This window comes from Cetorhinus maximus, chromosome 14 (assembly GCF_964194155.1).
Source record: "Cetorhinus maximus chromosome 14, sCetMax3.hap1.1, whole genome shotgun sequence".
NCBI classification, from domain to species: domain Eukaryota; kingdom Metazoa; phylum Chordata; class Chondrichthyes; order Lamniformes; family Cetorhinidae; genus Cetorhinus; species Cetorhinus maximus.
This window is the reverse complement of record NC_135892.1, coordinates 67,683,885-67,698,631: the sequence shown is the minus strand read 5'-3', so window position 1 is coordinate 67,698,631 and position 14,747 is coordinate 67,683,885. Positions and strand designations below refer to the sequence as shown.

Genomic DNA, 14,747 nt, shown 5'->3' with positions numbered 1-14,747 from the left:
TTCAGCTTTTTACTCCAACTTTAACTTCTACCCTTTGTTTTGGGCTCAGGAACTTTTGACTTGACTCAATAGTTTGACTTGACACTCATTGGGGCAATCAAATTGGTTCCCAATTTAACCATGCAAGGGCTGAAACTCTGCTTCAGAGAATGACAATTGCAGCACAGAATATTTAAAATAAAATAAACTTATTTCTTGTCCCCAAATTGTGAGTGGTGCATTTCAAAAGGAAATAGTAACCTTTTTATAGCATCTGAATTGGGAGCTTACATACTCGTAGTATTGAAACCAGAGCTAATAGGCATGGTTGAGCATGCCTCAGTGGGACTGAATTTTAACATGCACTGTCAGGGCATTCTATTTGTAGTGAAGTGAGGGGAAGACCCATTAGCCTGAGTAAAAGTAAGGTCGTCAGTGATAAAGATTGTAACTCTGTTGGGTGTATCTGGAATGGGAGGAATGACAGTTGACATAAAACCACTTTTGAATGATCTGCTTGCCAAGAGCTCCAACAGCTGGAACACTAGTGGCTGATATTTCTCCAGCTCTTCCTCTACTGCCAGCACTCCTCGATGCCCAGGTAACAGGTATAGTGCATTATGAAAAGTTGTGTGGCATATAACAGTCAACTGTAATGCAGTCAGGCCTACAGTGAAAAGTGAAGATCAGTCTAAACAGCAGAAATATTGCTTTCAACACACAAAGATCTGCTTAATTGTGTTTCTGGTAGTAGCATAGTTCTCATTGTTAACCAGCTCTGCAGTTGCACTTTGTTCTTGACAGCAGCCATAACTAAAGTCACAGACTAGAAAGAAAATTGCCATTACAGCCTAGTTGTAATAAAGGCGGTCCAAGGTACTGGCAGAGAATGAATAAACTACAACTATTGTCAGGAAATCAGGCAGACTTGCATGATGCTCTGCTTGTGATCATGAACAAGCTGGACATTGATCGAGTGGAATCCCTTTCTATTAAGAAAAATGCCAGGATGGTAATGGAAAGCAATATGTATTTCAAACACGGATTAATTCAGTACGGTAATCTTAAATGGAGAATGAACCACATATTTTGGAAGCAGAACCTTGCTTCAAACCGTAGGGTACAAATTGAACCAAACTTCATGGACGAAGAAATCAATTAAAACCTTGTAATTACTTTGAGATGATCAATACAAGCTGCAAATTTAATGTGCAATTTAAAATAAAACTGCTCGAGAAAAAAAGTGTAACTTTTACATCAGATAAGGAACTTTTGCATTAGACTATCCAGTAAAACTACTGCAGACAATTCAATGATAAGTCTGAGTTGCAAAACTTTTTACAGCATCAGTAAGTTAACCTTGACGTGCAATAAAAGAACAATCCAGAATAGTTAACAGTAACACAATGAAAGGGCAGAGCACACCAGCAATGGCAAAACCCCATCAATTCACATTGTGTCACAGTTCTATATGCATTGAAATCGGAAAGTTAGAGGGCTGGGAAAGGGCAGGGTGCTTCTACTGCTCAATGTAAATAAACCATTGCTTTGACTTAAGAAATCATCAATATGCCTCCCCCGTATCATTGTTACATGATATCATGATTACACAGGCTTGACGCTGAAAAACATTATTCCTTGCAGCCAAGCATTTAACTCCATATACACATGTAACAGTAAGAAACCTTTATGCATTTTCAAAGTATAAGATTGCCTTTTATATAAGTAAAATCTGTATATAAATTATGCAATAATTTAATTCCAAGCTGTGTTTGTATCTAAACAAAAATTGCTTGTTGTTTCATGTTCTAAATCATGTTGAAATATGCGGAGCAAAGTTTGAAGAACAATAGAGTCATAACTGACTAGTAACACAACCAGTTTATATACATGAAAGTCGTAATAGTCCCAGGGGACCACAGGCTGCTCTCTCATTAGAGAGACACGACTGGTGGTAAGTTTAACCTGAGGGTCACCACACCTCAGGTAAGGGGCAAGGTTGAGAAAGTGGGGCCTTCATATATATAGTTGCAATTCAGTGCCTTTTAAAAGTAAAAATAAAGTTATGCTGGAAAATGTTGGTTAAAAATCAGATAAAATTCAAATGAAATCACATCTTTTACAAAGAAGCAAACAAAACAAAGTGATTATTTCAGCACTCGGGCATTGATTAGTTAAATACAGGAATTTTGTTTTTGCTAGTCATCCTTTATTTTCTGTAATTGCTCATTTGGTGCAAGTAGGAGCTTTGAGTCCTCTATATATGTACATAGAAATCCACCCTCTGTACATGAAACAATCAATACTCAAAACACAAGCCTTGGATCTCTAGTACAGAGTTCCATTACCAGTACATATTTTATTGTATCAGAACTTGAATTGTTACCTACCTATTTGATTGGGGGAAAAAACCAAAACGTTAAAGAATTAATTTAAAACTATTAACCCAGTTTCATTGACAAGCTAATTGTAACAACTGCACCATCACAGATGGCACACTGACAGGAAAAACTGCACAATGAAGACAAGCATTCCCTCACGAATGCTACGAGGTCATAAAGCTGTATTAATTTAAGTCAATAATTTGTCCATTCTCAGCAGTACAATATGGTTGGCCAGGTGACTTCTGAAAATATGAAGAGATCTTGCGCATTGAAGCTGGAGTCTGTAGAGTAAAAAAAAAAGCAGATTATGACAAACTTATTGCCACACAAATAATACGTTTTTCAGATACTAAGTATGTGCATGGAAGGTAAATTAAGCAACACCTGTTTTGCGTTTGTCAATTTTGTTTAAATGGAAAACACCAATGGCATCAGCAAATTGATTTAACTGAGGCAAAGCATGAAGGGTATTTAATGTTCACCAGTTCAAACCAATATGCAGCAAGACCTGTACAACATCCAGGCTTAGGCTGATAAGTGGCAAATAACTTTTGTGCCACACAAGAATAATGGAATGACCATCTCCAACAAGAGAATCTAATCACTTCTCTGTGACATTCAACAGCATCATTGAATCCCCCACAATCAACATCCTGGGGTTACCCATTGACCAGAAACTTAACTGGACCAGCCACATAAATACTGTGGTTACAAGAGCAAGTCAGAGGCTGGGAATTTTATGGCGAGTAACTCACCGCCTGACTCCCCAAGGCCTTTCCACCATCTACAAGGAACAAGTCACGAGTATGATGGAATACTCTCCTGTTGCCTGGATGAAAACAACTCCAACAACACTCGAGACACCATCTAGGACAAAGCAGCTTGCTTTATTTGCACCCCATCCACTTTAAACATGTACTCCCTCCCCCGTCAGCACATGGTGGCTGCAATCTGTACCATCTCCAAGAGGCACAGCAGCAATTCTCCAAGGCTCCTTCTGGATCCATGACCTCTAGCACCTAGAAGAACAAGGGTAGCAGGTACATGGGAACACCACCACCTGCAAGTTCCCTTCCAAATCTCACACCATCCTGACTTGAAAATAGTGATGAAAAAGCAACACCAAACGGAGTCAAAATCTGACAACACCCTCCCTAACAGCATGATAGGTGTACCCACATGGACTTTAATGGGTCAAGGTGGTGACTCACTACCACCTTCTCAAAAGCAATTAGGAGTGGACAATAAACACTGGTCTTAACAGTGATACCCATAGCCCATGAACAAATAAAAAAAATGTCATTTACCTAGGAAGCTCTATTTTTCTTTTTATGGTGAAATTATGTCACTTGCGTCTAACCCCTTGCAGTTATGAAGTAGAGGGCTATTCATCGGCAAATACAATCAGAAAACACAAGATGCTGAATAATGTCTATGAATGCATACCAGAATTCTTCACTATTAATAATTCCCTCAGAGAGAGGGAGAGGAAATGCAATTTTAAAAAATCCAAGCTAATTATCTGGATGAGTGACTCAGCAAAAACAAAATGGGTGTTTTTTTTTATATATAAAGGGGCACCAACTGGGATTCTAAAAAAAATGGAGTGTTTAAACCTGTGAAGAGCATTTGGAAAGAACTATCATTACAGAGGATGTGAATTATGGATGAACAAAAGGAAAAATCCCTCATGCAGGGTTATTGGGTTAAGTGTTTAAAATAGCCAAATGAACCAAGAAGGACCCTTTGAAATAAAACCAACTGCAGCTTTTGAAATTTGACCAAAACCAAAAGCCTAATTCGAGCATTGGAGCCACTGCAACTTAAGCATGCCCCTGTTCATAAAGTTTATTTCATAATCATTGTCCTTACAGTTGTACCCATCATAATATAGTACACAGCATTGCAGTAAACAACTTACTGGCAAGCCTGTTGTAGTCCTTTCTTCCCTTTTCTTCATAGCTGGACTCCATGACAGTGTCGGACTGTTGGGTGATCTCACTATCCTAATGCTCATTTCAAGTTTCTGTTTGGCCCTCAGGTCTGAAAGCCAGTTTGATTTTTGAGGAGAGCCGTTTTCTTTGTCCAGTATTGCGGGTTTCTGTCTGCAGTGGGGCTTGCAGGAAGAGGAAGAATCTTCCCGCTCTGGACTAGGGAAGGGGCTTGCCAGAGGGGGGTTTTCCCTGGTGTCACAGTCACAACTTTTCATCCCTTTATCTTCTGTACCTTCCATAGATGAGTTTTTCCAACTCTGTTCCTTTAAACAACAGATACCAATTTTACATCTTTTAGAAACAGGGCTGACTTCTGCTACAATACTGTTGTCTCCATTTTTACTTTTGTTCATTATTGATCCACCACTGGTGTCCAATCTCCTTTTAACTTTCTTCTCAAAAATCTGGTTGTTTACAGCTTCCGAGACATTTTTTGATTGACTTTGTTCAACTGGGGCTAGCACACTCCTCGGTGACGTGTTGGGAGCATCAGAGAGTGAGGCAGGAGTGCTGGGGCTCTTAACAACCCATTTCTTGATCGACATTTTCCCAGAAGCAGACTTTGGGGAAGTAGAACTTGTCTGAGCTAGCTGACATGGTCTATAATTCTTGTCCACGGATCTCTGAGCCACAGAGGTGGGTGTGCTGGAAGGGCTTCCATTGACATTAGGGGCACATGCAGCTTGCTGTGGTGATGGCAGATTTGAGCCTTCTTTCATTGATTGTGTATTGTTAATTGGCTGAATCACAGCATCTGTTAAAAGCAAGATGATAAGACTTACTAAGATTCAACATTTCAAAAGTAATAAAGAAACTGCAAGTTAAAGTTACTAATTCATAAACTCTCTAGGCAGCATTGTCATGTTATCATGAAAGTATCCTGGAACGTACCTGTAAGCATATTAACATCCTGCATGTTTCCAAAATTTTGTGCAAAGTGTCTACAAAATTTGTCTTCACCAGCACAACAATTCATAACAATTTGTTTAAAAAACTTATTTTATGCAGTTATGCTCATATTTACTGCTGAGCACAACATGGCAAGTTACAACTAGCGGACCCAATTGCATGTCAAACATTTGCCTCTCCATCTTGGCAAATAGTCACCTAAACATATTGCAATCAAGGCTGGAAGCTCAAGTGACAAACAACTATGGGACTGAAAATCTCATTCTCATCATTATGGTGCTTAATAGCCCATGAAGATATTTAATAGTAGAAAAAGGAATACACCAATATATTTTCTGAAGTAAAAATATACAAAAATAGAGAAGTACAGTAGGTCAGATAACATCTGAAGGAGAAAGACAGGTTACATACTTTCAGAACAATGCAATTGTATTCTGAAGGGTCACTGCTGAAACATTAACCTAATTTTTCTTTCATGTGCTGAATGACCTGCTGTGTTACAACCAGCTTCTATTTTTAGAAATTTTGAGAATATTGCTTTTCTTTAGTACAACTTGCCCAAGAAGAAAGTTTAGTTCAACATTCTTTTATTGCATATGGGGTCATTGAGTTACATTTTGTAGCCCTGTGGTAACGTATACATAAAGTTCAAATCATGCTATCACTGTACACAAGACCACGTTCTCCTGAAGGCCATGTGTACGATGCGGGACTGTGTTACCTTTCTCCAAATGCTTCTTCTGGCATGCAGTTCCCACCAAATCAGACCTTGCCACACCCATTTTTCGGTTGAGACGCCAGATTCGAACAGTATTATCGTCAGAACACGTGGCAATCTAAAAGAGGAGACAGATATAGAATTAGGACTCCAAAATCACAAATGTTTAGCTTTTTGGTGTATAAATTTACAGGAGGGGCATTGTGCAGAAGGGGCTCCTATTTATGCAGAGAGCCTACCTTCATGTAGTTAGCCATTTTAGCTTTTAGAATGGACAACATTTCCAATCTTTGGCAAAGCATGAAGGGGGATTTTTTTTTCAACTAAAAATAAGCCCATTGCTGATAAAAGCAAAATTATAGAATGATCAGCCAAGATAATTATATTTCCTTCAAGACCACATTGAAGATACACCTACAAATTTTGCTACCCCCAGATGCGATTCAAATACTCTTAGGAGTTTACTCCAATAGCGCACATTAAAATTCTTAATTTGGTGTGGTAAGAATTAGCTGATCATACATCTTTAGTGAAATTTAGTAGTTTCACTTAGCTTCGATATCGCCCCCTACTGGCTCAAATATGAGTCACCCAACTTACGGTTGTAAAGTCAAACAACCAACAGGGCCAGTGCAAAGTTATATATTTAAAAAGAATAATTTGTTCCATACTTCACAGAAACAAAAATGTTCAATTTTCAAAATAAATAATCAGGTCAATGAGTTGGCTCAAATTGGCTGCCCCAGATGCTTCAATTAAGCAGAATTTGCTTGGGCAAGGTCCTGAGAAGTACAGCTGATTAACGTATTGTCCCATTTATAAGAACAACTGGTCAGCATCAGCTGAGTGACAGATTTCGCTCGACAACTTGGAACAAACTGTGTATACTATAGCCAAATTGACGGTAACTTCCCCTTTAAATACCACCTGACAGATCACAAGCGCGCACATACTGACCTTTGAGAAGTCCGATGGACACCAGGACACACATGTCACCTCTTGAGTGTGCCCATGGAGCACTGTTGGAGGATGATGAGGATCAGAGACCTGAAATAATGAGAATCAGGATTAAATTGATTTGCATTAAAGCAAGATAATTCAACAAGCCAAATATCATGTTCAGCTTGATGGGATCTCATTGATGCAATTATAAATCCCAGATCATATTCAGGTGAGAGAAAGTCACAAGTGGGACAACTTCTAACGACAGTGCTGCAATTCAGACTCAAATTATTATTGTGAAGTTGCCATGAGCATTCAGTCACTGTGACTAAATGCTTGCAGTCTAGACTGGAATGCTGCCAAACAGACTCCAGAGTGGAACTGGATCATATGGTGCAGTTCTTGACACATTAGTGTAGCCCAAATTTTAGTGATAAGATGACAGAATTTGTCAATTCTCAGCTCAAACATCTCTCCATCTTAATAGATTAGGCTAATTTGTCAGTCTGTCTCATGCACGTTGACCCACTTTCTGCAGATGATGGTGAAAAGATGAGTAACAAGGAGTCTTGAAAAACTATCCGTCTACACAGGAGATCACCGGACAGTTCAGAGCTGATCTTCTGTGGAGAAAAAAAAAGCTTCCTGCTACCCCAATATACTCAAACGGCACAACTCACTGGAAGCAGTTGCAGCAAGTTTATCATTTGCAATATCTCCCCATCATTTTGTGAAAGTGACGATTCATGCGGTGGTGTAGTGCAATAAACAGCCCCATGAAACCTTCACTGATGAAACTAGTGAAGTTAACCTATTCAATTATGGTAGGCATCACAATCAAGCTGAAACCCGTTTTCATCTTATGTACCTAGAATAGCTTTCCAGCAGAAGTCGCTGGCTAGCATACAGGAGCAGCTATCGTAGCTAATTTTTCCATATCCAGAAGCCAGATGCTGAGGCTAGCTGCAATACCACTGCTGCCCCAGTCAGGATCAGCTAACACATAAGAGAAAATTGATTATATAGATGCCTCTTGGTTCATATGGTTCAGTTTCTCACTTCACAATGAACAACAGAAGAGCCCTGAAGGTGCTGGTTAAATAGACTCCTGCACAGCACAGAACTGCAGCTGTCATTTCAACATGGAGTCACATTGTCCAAGACCGAAATTAATTGTATGCTTTGACAGCTGAGGGAAGATTGTTGAAAACGAAATCAGTATCGATTTAAAAGACTCACTACTCAGAAACAGGGAATTTTTACCTGGAGGAAATTATTACCGATAAGTTAACCCCATAAATCTCTCTTATCCCTTTCTCAATTTTTCAAAGAAAGAATCACAGGAAGATTCTTAACCTCTGACAACAGTTCTGCAGGCTTTCAATTTCCTGTGATGAGTCACCCTCCATTTCAGCACTGACGCAGATGTGACAGTTAATAGATTAGCTGTTACAATGAACTCAAACATGAAAAATCTATCAGGAAAAAAGATGTAGGTTTACAGTGAGTGCGCACTGGGCACAAAATATATTTAATGAAACACTGGAGCGAGTTAAAGCAAAACCCAGAAGTTGAACCTAGGCTATACTAGAATTTAGCAAAATACCAATGTATCAATACTTAAACACCAAAATAAAACATTTAATTTAGATCCTGAACTAAATGGGACCTATTGCAGGCTTACACAGAAGAATAATAGGGGAGAAATAATTGTTCATGTCGCCCCACTTCTGGCAATATCATCAATGAAGAACCCACACAGGTAATGGCTCATGGGGCTGCCTGCCCCTGAGGAATTGATGTTAATTTCTCCCCCAATGAATCTGGTCACATCTGACATCGTCATAATCCATCCAGTTCAGGGTGCCAGGCACCACGCGTTAGCAATCTTTCTGTGAAAGCATCAGAGAAGGCGCAGAATAGAACTATGAGAATGGTTCCAGGGATGAGAGAGCTCATTTACGAGGATAAATTGGAGAAGCTGGGACTGTTCTCCTGACAGAAGGGAAAGTTGAGGTGAGGTTTGACAGAGTTGTTCAAAATCATGAGGGTCTGCACAGAATAGGCAGGAAAAACTGTTCCCATTGGTAGAAGCATCGAGAATCAGAGAACATTGGTTTAAAGTGATTGGCAAAAGAATCAGAGGTGACATGGAGAAAAAACATTTTTACACTGCGAATAGTTAGGATCTGGAATGCACTGTGGAGGCAGGGTCCAATCATTCAATCATCTTTCAAGAAAGTATTGGATAATTATTTGAAGAGAAAAGATTTGAAGAATAAGAATTTAAGTGCAGTAGAGGGAGGTCTATCAAACCATGTGGCAGAAGAAGCAGCACGTAAAGGAAAGCAGAAAATTAAAATGGCAGAAATGTACTACTTTTACACAGCAAACAACTGATAAATTGCACTGAGTTACTCCAAGCTGTTTGCTTTCAGCACAACTGTACCACAGTTGAGAAAAGAGGAGGGGAGAGTCCTGAAGGGCTCTTTGATGCAGATTGAAAAGTGTAGTGTTAATACGCACTTTGGCTTGGTGCACCTGTTTCCGCTTCAAACTGCACAGCAGTCACTCACCTTCCAGATATAAGCATTATGGTCAGTGGACCCACTGAGGAGGAATTGATCATCCAGACTAAGATTGGCCTTGATATAGAAGGTGGAGTTCTGGTGACCATTGAAGGTTGCCACTATATAAAACATAGAAGGGCAGTTATTAAAAGGTGGATAAAGAAATTCCATGAATTAAGATCTGACCTGCTTCGGGCAACTTAGCATCAGATTTTTGGACTTAAATTATTGGAAATTTTAAAAACATGCCAGAGTAGGTCAAGCAGCTCAAAAATAATGATGCTACTAATTAATTTATATTACCTACGAGTTTGCATTCTTTCTCAATGGTACAAAGTCTCCAATTGTTGTCTTGACTGTGACTCTGAACTTGATAAATGGAACAAGTCACATTCAAGCTGAACCAAGATGTCAATGCAAGCAGAGTCATATTAGACATTCGAGGAAAGTACAGTGCATGAGAGTTCATTGAGCTCTGCCCATATTTCCTCACACGGATATGTTCAAATCTCACACAGTGTGAGAAGGGAAAATCAAGCTTTTTATGGCGTATGCACCTTACAAAATACAAGTCCTTTATCCTGGAAAGAACCTCGCAAACTTTAATGTCGTCAACTACAGACCTGGAACAAAACCCTAACTCATTCCCTCAACCAGTTTGTATTAGACATAGGGAGACTTCAGGCAAAGCAAATTAAAAACACACCCTCTAGCTGTTGCCTCAAGTTCCACAAGCTCAGTTTTCACTTCGGAAAGGTGCTTTGCCTTCTGACCAAGAATTTAAGTTTGTAAGACAGGTGGACATAAAAATCTCACAAAATAATCATCTTGTGATTTATCCCAACACTGCATGTGGGACCTTATTGTAGGTAAACTGGCTGCAACATTTCCGTACATAACAGGTGGCGATACTTCAAAAATGACTTAATTGGTTGTAAAGCATTTTGGAATGGGCTGAGGTCATGAAACAGGCTATATAAATGCAATGTTTTTCCTTTGTATTCATATTACAACTCTCAGCTTGGTATGCAGCTGTTTCACTTTGCATCAAGACAAGAATTGTGGTGCAAAATGTCAGAGCCAAACTTGAGTTCTGAGTGCATTGGAGTTTGTTTTTCATGTTCTTTTTTGGGATGTGTGCATCGCTGACTAAGTCAACATATATTGCACATCCCTAACTGCCCTTTGAGAAGGTGGTGGTGAGCTGCCTTCTTGAGCCGTGGCAGTCCATGTGGTGCAGGTACTGTTAGGGATGGAGTTCCAGGATTTTGACCCAGCGACAGTGGAAGAATGGCGATTTAGCTCCAAGCCAGGTTGGTGTGTGGCTTGGAGGGGTGCTTGCGGGTGGTGGCGTTCCCATGCAACTGTCCTTCTATGAGGTAAAGGTCACAAGTTTGGAAGGTGCTGTCAAAGGAGCCTTGGTGAGTTGCTGGTGCATCTTGTAGACAGTACATACTGCTGCCACTGTCAATGGTGGAGTGAGTGAATGTTAAAGGTGGTAGATGGGGTGCCAATCGAGCAGGCTGCTTTGTCCTAGATGGTGTCAAGCCTCTTGAGTGTTGTTGAAGCTGCACTGAACCAAGCAAGTGGAGAGTTTTCCATCACACTCCTAACTTGTGCCTTGTAGATGGTGGACAGGCTTTGGGGAGTCAGGAGGTGAGTTACTCACCATAGGATTCCCAGCCTCTGACCTGCTCTTGTAGCCAGTGTTTATATGGCTGGTCCAGTTCAGTTTCTGGTCAACAGTAACCCAGTAATCTAAAGGCAGATGGGAATGTGAAACTTGAAATACAAACAGATCAGCCATGATCTTACTGAATAGTGGAGCAGGTCGAGGGGCCAAATGGCTGACTCATGCTCCTATTTTGTAGGTTTGTATGTTCTTCAGTACCATTGCTGGAATGTTGCCAGGGCCCATAGCCTTTGCACTATCTAGTGCCTTCAGCCATTTCTTGATATCATGTGGAGCAAATTGAATTGGCTGAAGAATGGCACCTGTGATGCTGGAGTCCTGACGCTGAGATGGATCATCTACTCAACACTTCTGGCTGAACATGGCTGCAAAGGCTTCAGCCTTGTCTTTTGCACTGATGTGCTGGGCTCTTCCATCATTGAGGATGGGTTTATTTGTGGAGCCGCCTCCTCCAGTTAGCTGCTTAATTGTCCACCATCATTCATGACTGGATGTGGCAGGGCTGCAGAGCTTAGATCTGATGTTGATTGTGGGATCGCTTAGTTCCATCTATCGCATGATACTTTTGCTGTCTGCCATGCAAGTAGTCCTGTGTGGTGGCTTCACCAGGTTGACATCTCATTTTCAGGTGTGCCTTGTACTGCTCCTGGCATGCCCTCCTGCACTCTTCATCGAACCAGGGTTGATCCATTGGTTTGATGGTAATGGTAGAGTGAGGGATATGTCAGGCCATGAGGTTACAGAAAGTGGTTGAATACAATTCTGCTGCTGATGGCCCACAGCACCTCATGGATGCCTGCTTTGAGTTGTTTGAAATCTATTCCATTTAGCACGGTGGTAGTGCCACACAACACAATGGAGGGTATTGCTCAGTGTGAAGACAGGAGTTTGCCTTTACCGCTGTGTGAGTGGTCACTCCTACCAATACTGTCATCGATAAATGCATCTGCAACAGGTAGATTGGTGAGGACGAGGTCAAGTAGGTTTTTCCCTCGTTGATTCCCTCACTACCTGCCGCAGACCCAGTCTAGCAGCTGTGCCCTCCAGGACTCAGCCAGTAGATTCACTAGGTTGATTTCGGGTACGGAGGGATTTTCTTATGAGGAGAGGTTTAGTCGGTTGGGCCTGAACTCATTAGAGTTTAGAAGAATGAGAGGCGACCTTATTGAAACATAATATCCTTAGGGAACTTGACAGGGTAGATGCTGAGAGGTTGTTTCCCCTTGTAGGAGAGTGTAGGGCCAGAGGGCATAGTCTCAGAATAAGGGGTCACCCATTTAAAACAGAGATGAGGAGAAATTTCTTTTCTCAGTGGGTCGTGAATCTGTGGAATTCTTTACTGCAGAGGGCTGTAGAAGCTGGGTCGATAAATATATTCAAGGCAGAGATAGACAGATTTTTAATCAGTAAGGGAATCAAAGTTTATGGGGAAAAGGCAGGAAAGTGGAATTGAGGATTATCAGATCAGCCATGAACTCATTGAATGGCAGAGCAGACCCGATGGGCTGAAAGGCCTACTTCTGCTCCTACATCTTATAGCCTTATAGTAGTGGTGCTACCGAGCCACTCTTGGCGATGGACTTTGAAGTCCCCCATCAAGAGTACACTATACACCCTTGCCACCCTCAGTACTTCTTCCAAGTGGTGTTCAACATGGAGAAGCACTGATTCATCAGCTCAAGGGGGTGTGGGAGGTAGGTAGTAATCTGCAGGAGGTTTCCTTGCCCACATTTGACCTGATGCCATGAGACTTCATGGGGCCCAGAGTCAATGTTGAGTCGTCCTAGTGCAACTCCCTCCCGACTATACGCCACTGTGCCACCACCTCTGTTTGGGTCTGTCTTGCCAGTAGGACAGGACATAGCCAGGGATGGTGATGGTGGGTGTCTGGGACAAAGTCATACACTCAGAATCATACATTACAGACAATGTCAGGCTGTGGCTTGGCTAGTCTGTGGGACAGCTCTTCTTGCAGGGTTGACAGAGTTGGGTGTGCCATTGTCGTTTCCAGTGCTGAGGTTGATGTTGGGTGGTCCATCTGGTTTCACACAACCAAATGACTTGCTAGACCATTTCAGAGGACATCAAGAGTCAACCACATTGTTGTGGGTATGGAGTCACATGTAGACCAGACCAGACAAGAATGGCATCAGTGAACCAGAACCATTTTGATGACAATCGACAACGGTTTCATGGTAACTATTACTAAGGCTAGCTTTTCAGTATTCCAGGGTCAGTTTAGACCTAGACTCCAAATTTGTTAAATTCTTTGCACCAACATTGTAGGTTAAATGCAATTTGTGCTACTCCGAGGTAAGTTACTCATCAGATTTTATAAGGAATAGCATCCACACAGCACCATTCATATCAAAAAGTCTTAAAACACTTTACACAATTACTTTTTAAAGTGTAGGCAAGTTGGAAACAAAAGGATGCAAATATAGGTTTTATATAAAAATTAATCTAATTCTCATTGTTGAAAGAAGAAATAAGGAAAGAACAGTAGAAAAGTTGGCCTTATGGTCCCTAAATAAATGAAAAAGCTCCTCTCCTCTCCTTTACCAAAGTGTAACAGACAGACAAGCCCTTACTCACCTGGTGCAGTTTTCAGGCCAGTCACATTAAACATGTAAATGTTATCATCAGTGCAGTTTGCAAAAAGATTGGAGCCTCTTGAGTCCAAGACAAGATTGGAATATCCTGCAAAAGTGAAGAGATAGAAATTCCCCAATTATTTTAGGGTATAGTTTAAAAATCTAATTTTCCACAGCCAGAAACGAATTGTACTACAATTGAATCAATAAATACTATCATGCAATGCAAGTATCTAACTCAAAACAAGCCTATTAGGCCTCAGGAACAGATATAAACTGCAGTTAAGGTGCCCTATTTTTAAAATATTCAGACGAGAACATAACAGTTTTAAATATTCAGTGTTTCATAACATTAAGTACTTCAATATTTTACTTCTGCAGGATTTGCTTCCTGCAATTTGAATTATGACACTTGGTCAGAGTAGGTCATGCACCATTTCCTCTGCTCCTTCAGGGGAATAATTCTACATTCAATAGCAGATTCCTAACCATACATCAATGAATCCTCACCCTTCTCCTAAAGCTGCACTGACAGGAAAAGGATATGTACCTAGCTTCCGTGCACTGGTTCCTGGGTAAGGGAAGGACTGGACTGGCACGGGATCTTGGTGATGAATGGTGTAGTTCTTCCTCAAATCCCACACTTTGATGACGCTGGAAAATAAATATAATCCAATTTTAAAGATGTGACAGACTTTGCATAAACGGTCTAAAGAAATGTTAGCCTTGGTTTAGTACCAGCACCCGCATCCGAGTCAAAAAGGTATGACTTCAAGTCACAATCCAGAAACTGGAGATTGTAATCTAAATGGATACTTCAATGCAGTCCTGAAGGTGCTATCCTTCGAATCCAACATTAAACCAACATCTTCTCGGATCGCACAGCACTATTTCAAGAACAGTGTCCTGGCCAGCATTTACCCCTCAACAGACATCACTAAAACAGATGTTATGATCCCCAGCT

General features: G+C 40.8%; 1 protein-coding gene across 2 annotated transcripts in view; it reads right to left on the bottom strand.

Moving 5' to 3' along the window:
* Positions 1-1,133: 1,133 nt before the first annotated feature.
* The window catches only part of dtl (denticleless E3 ubiquitin protein ligase adapter), a 166,065-nt gene continuing 152,451 nt past the window's right edge, over positions 1,134-14,747 (bottom strand). For both annotated transcript variants that reach the window (XM_078557024.1, XM_078557023.1), the window contains exons 9-15: positions 14,334-14,437; positions 13,785-13,889; positions 9,503-9,615; positions 6,942-7,031; positions 5,988-6,102; positions 4,285-5,111; positions 1,134-2,644 (exon numbers count right to left, since the gene is read on the bottom strand). In XM_078557024.1, the coding sequence (XP_078413150.1) occupies positions 2,546-2,644; positions 4,285-5,111; positions 5,988-6,102; positions 6,942-7,031; positions 9,503-9,615; positions 13,785-13,889; positions 14,334-14,437 (1,453 nt within the window). In that variant the 3' untranslated portion in view covers positions 1,134-2,545. The remainder of the gene's footprint in view (positions 2,645-4,284; positions 5,112-5,987; positions 6,103-6,941; positions 7,032-9,502; positions 9,616-13,784; positions 13,890-14,333; positions 14,438-14,747) is intronic.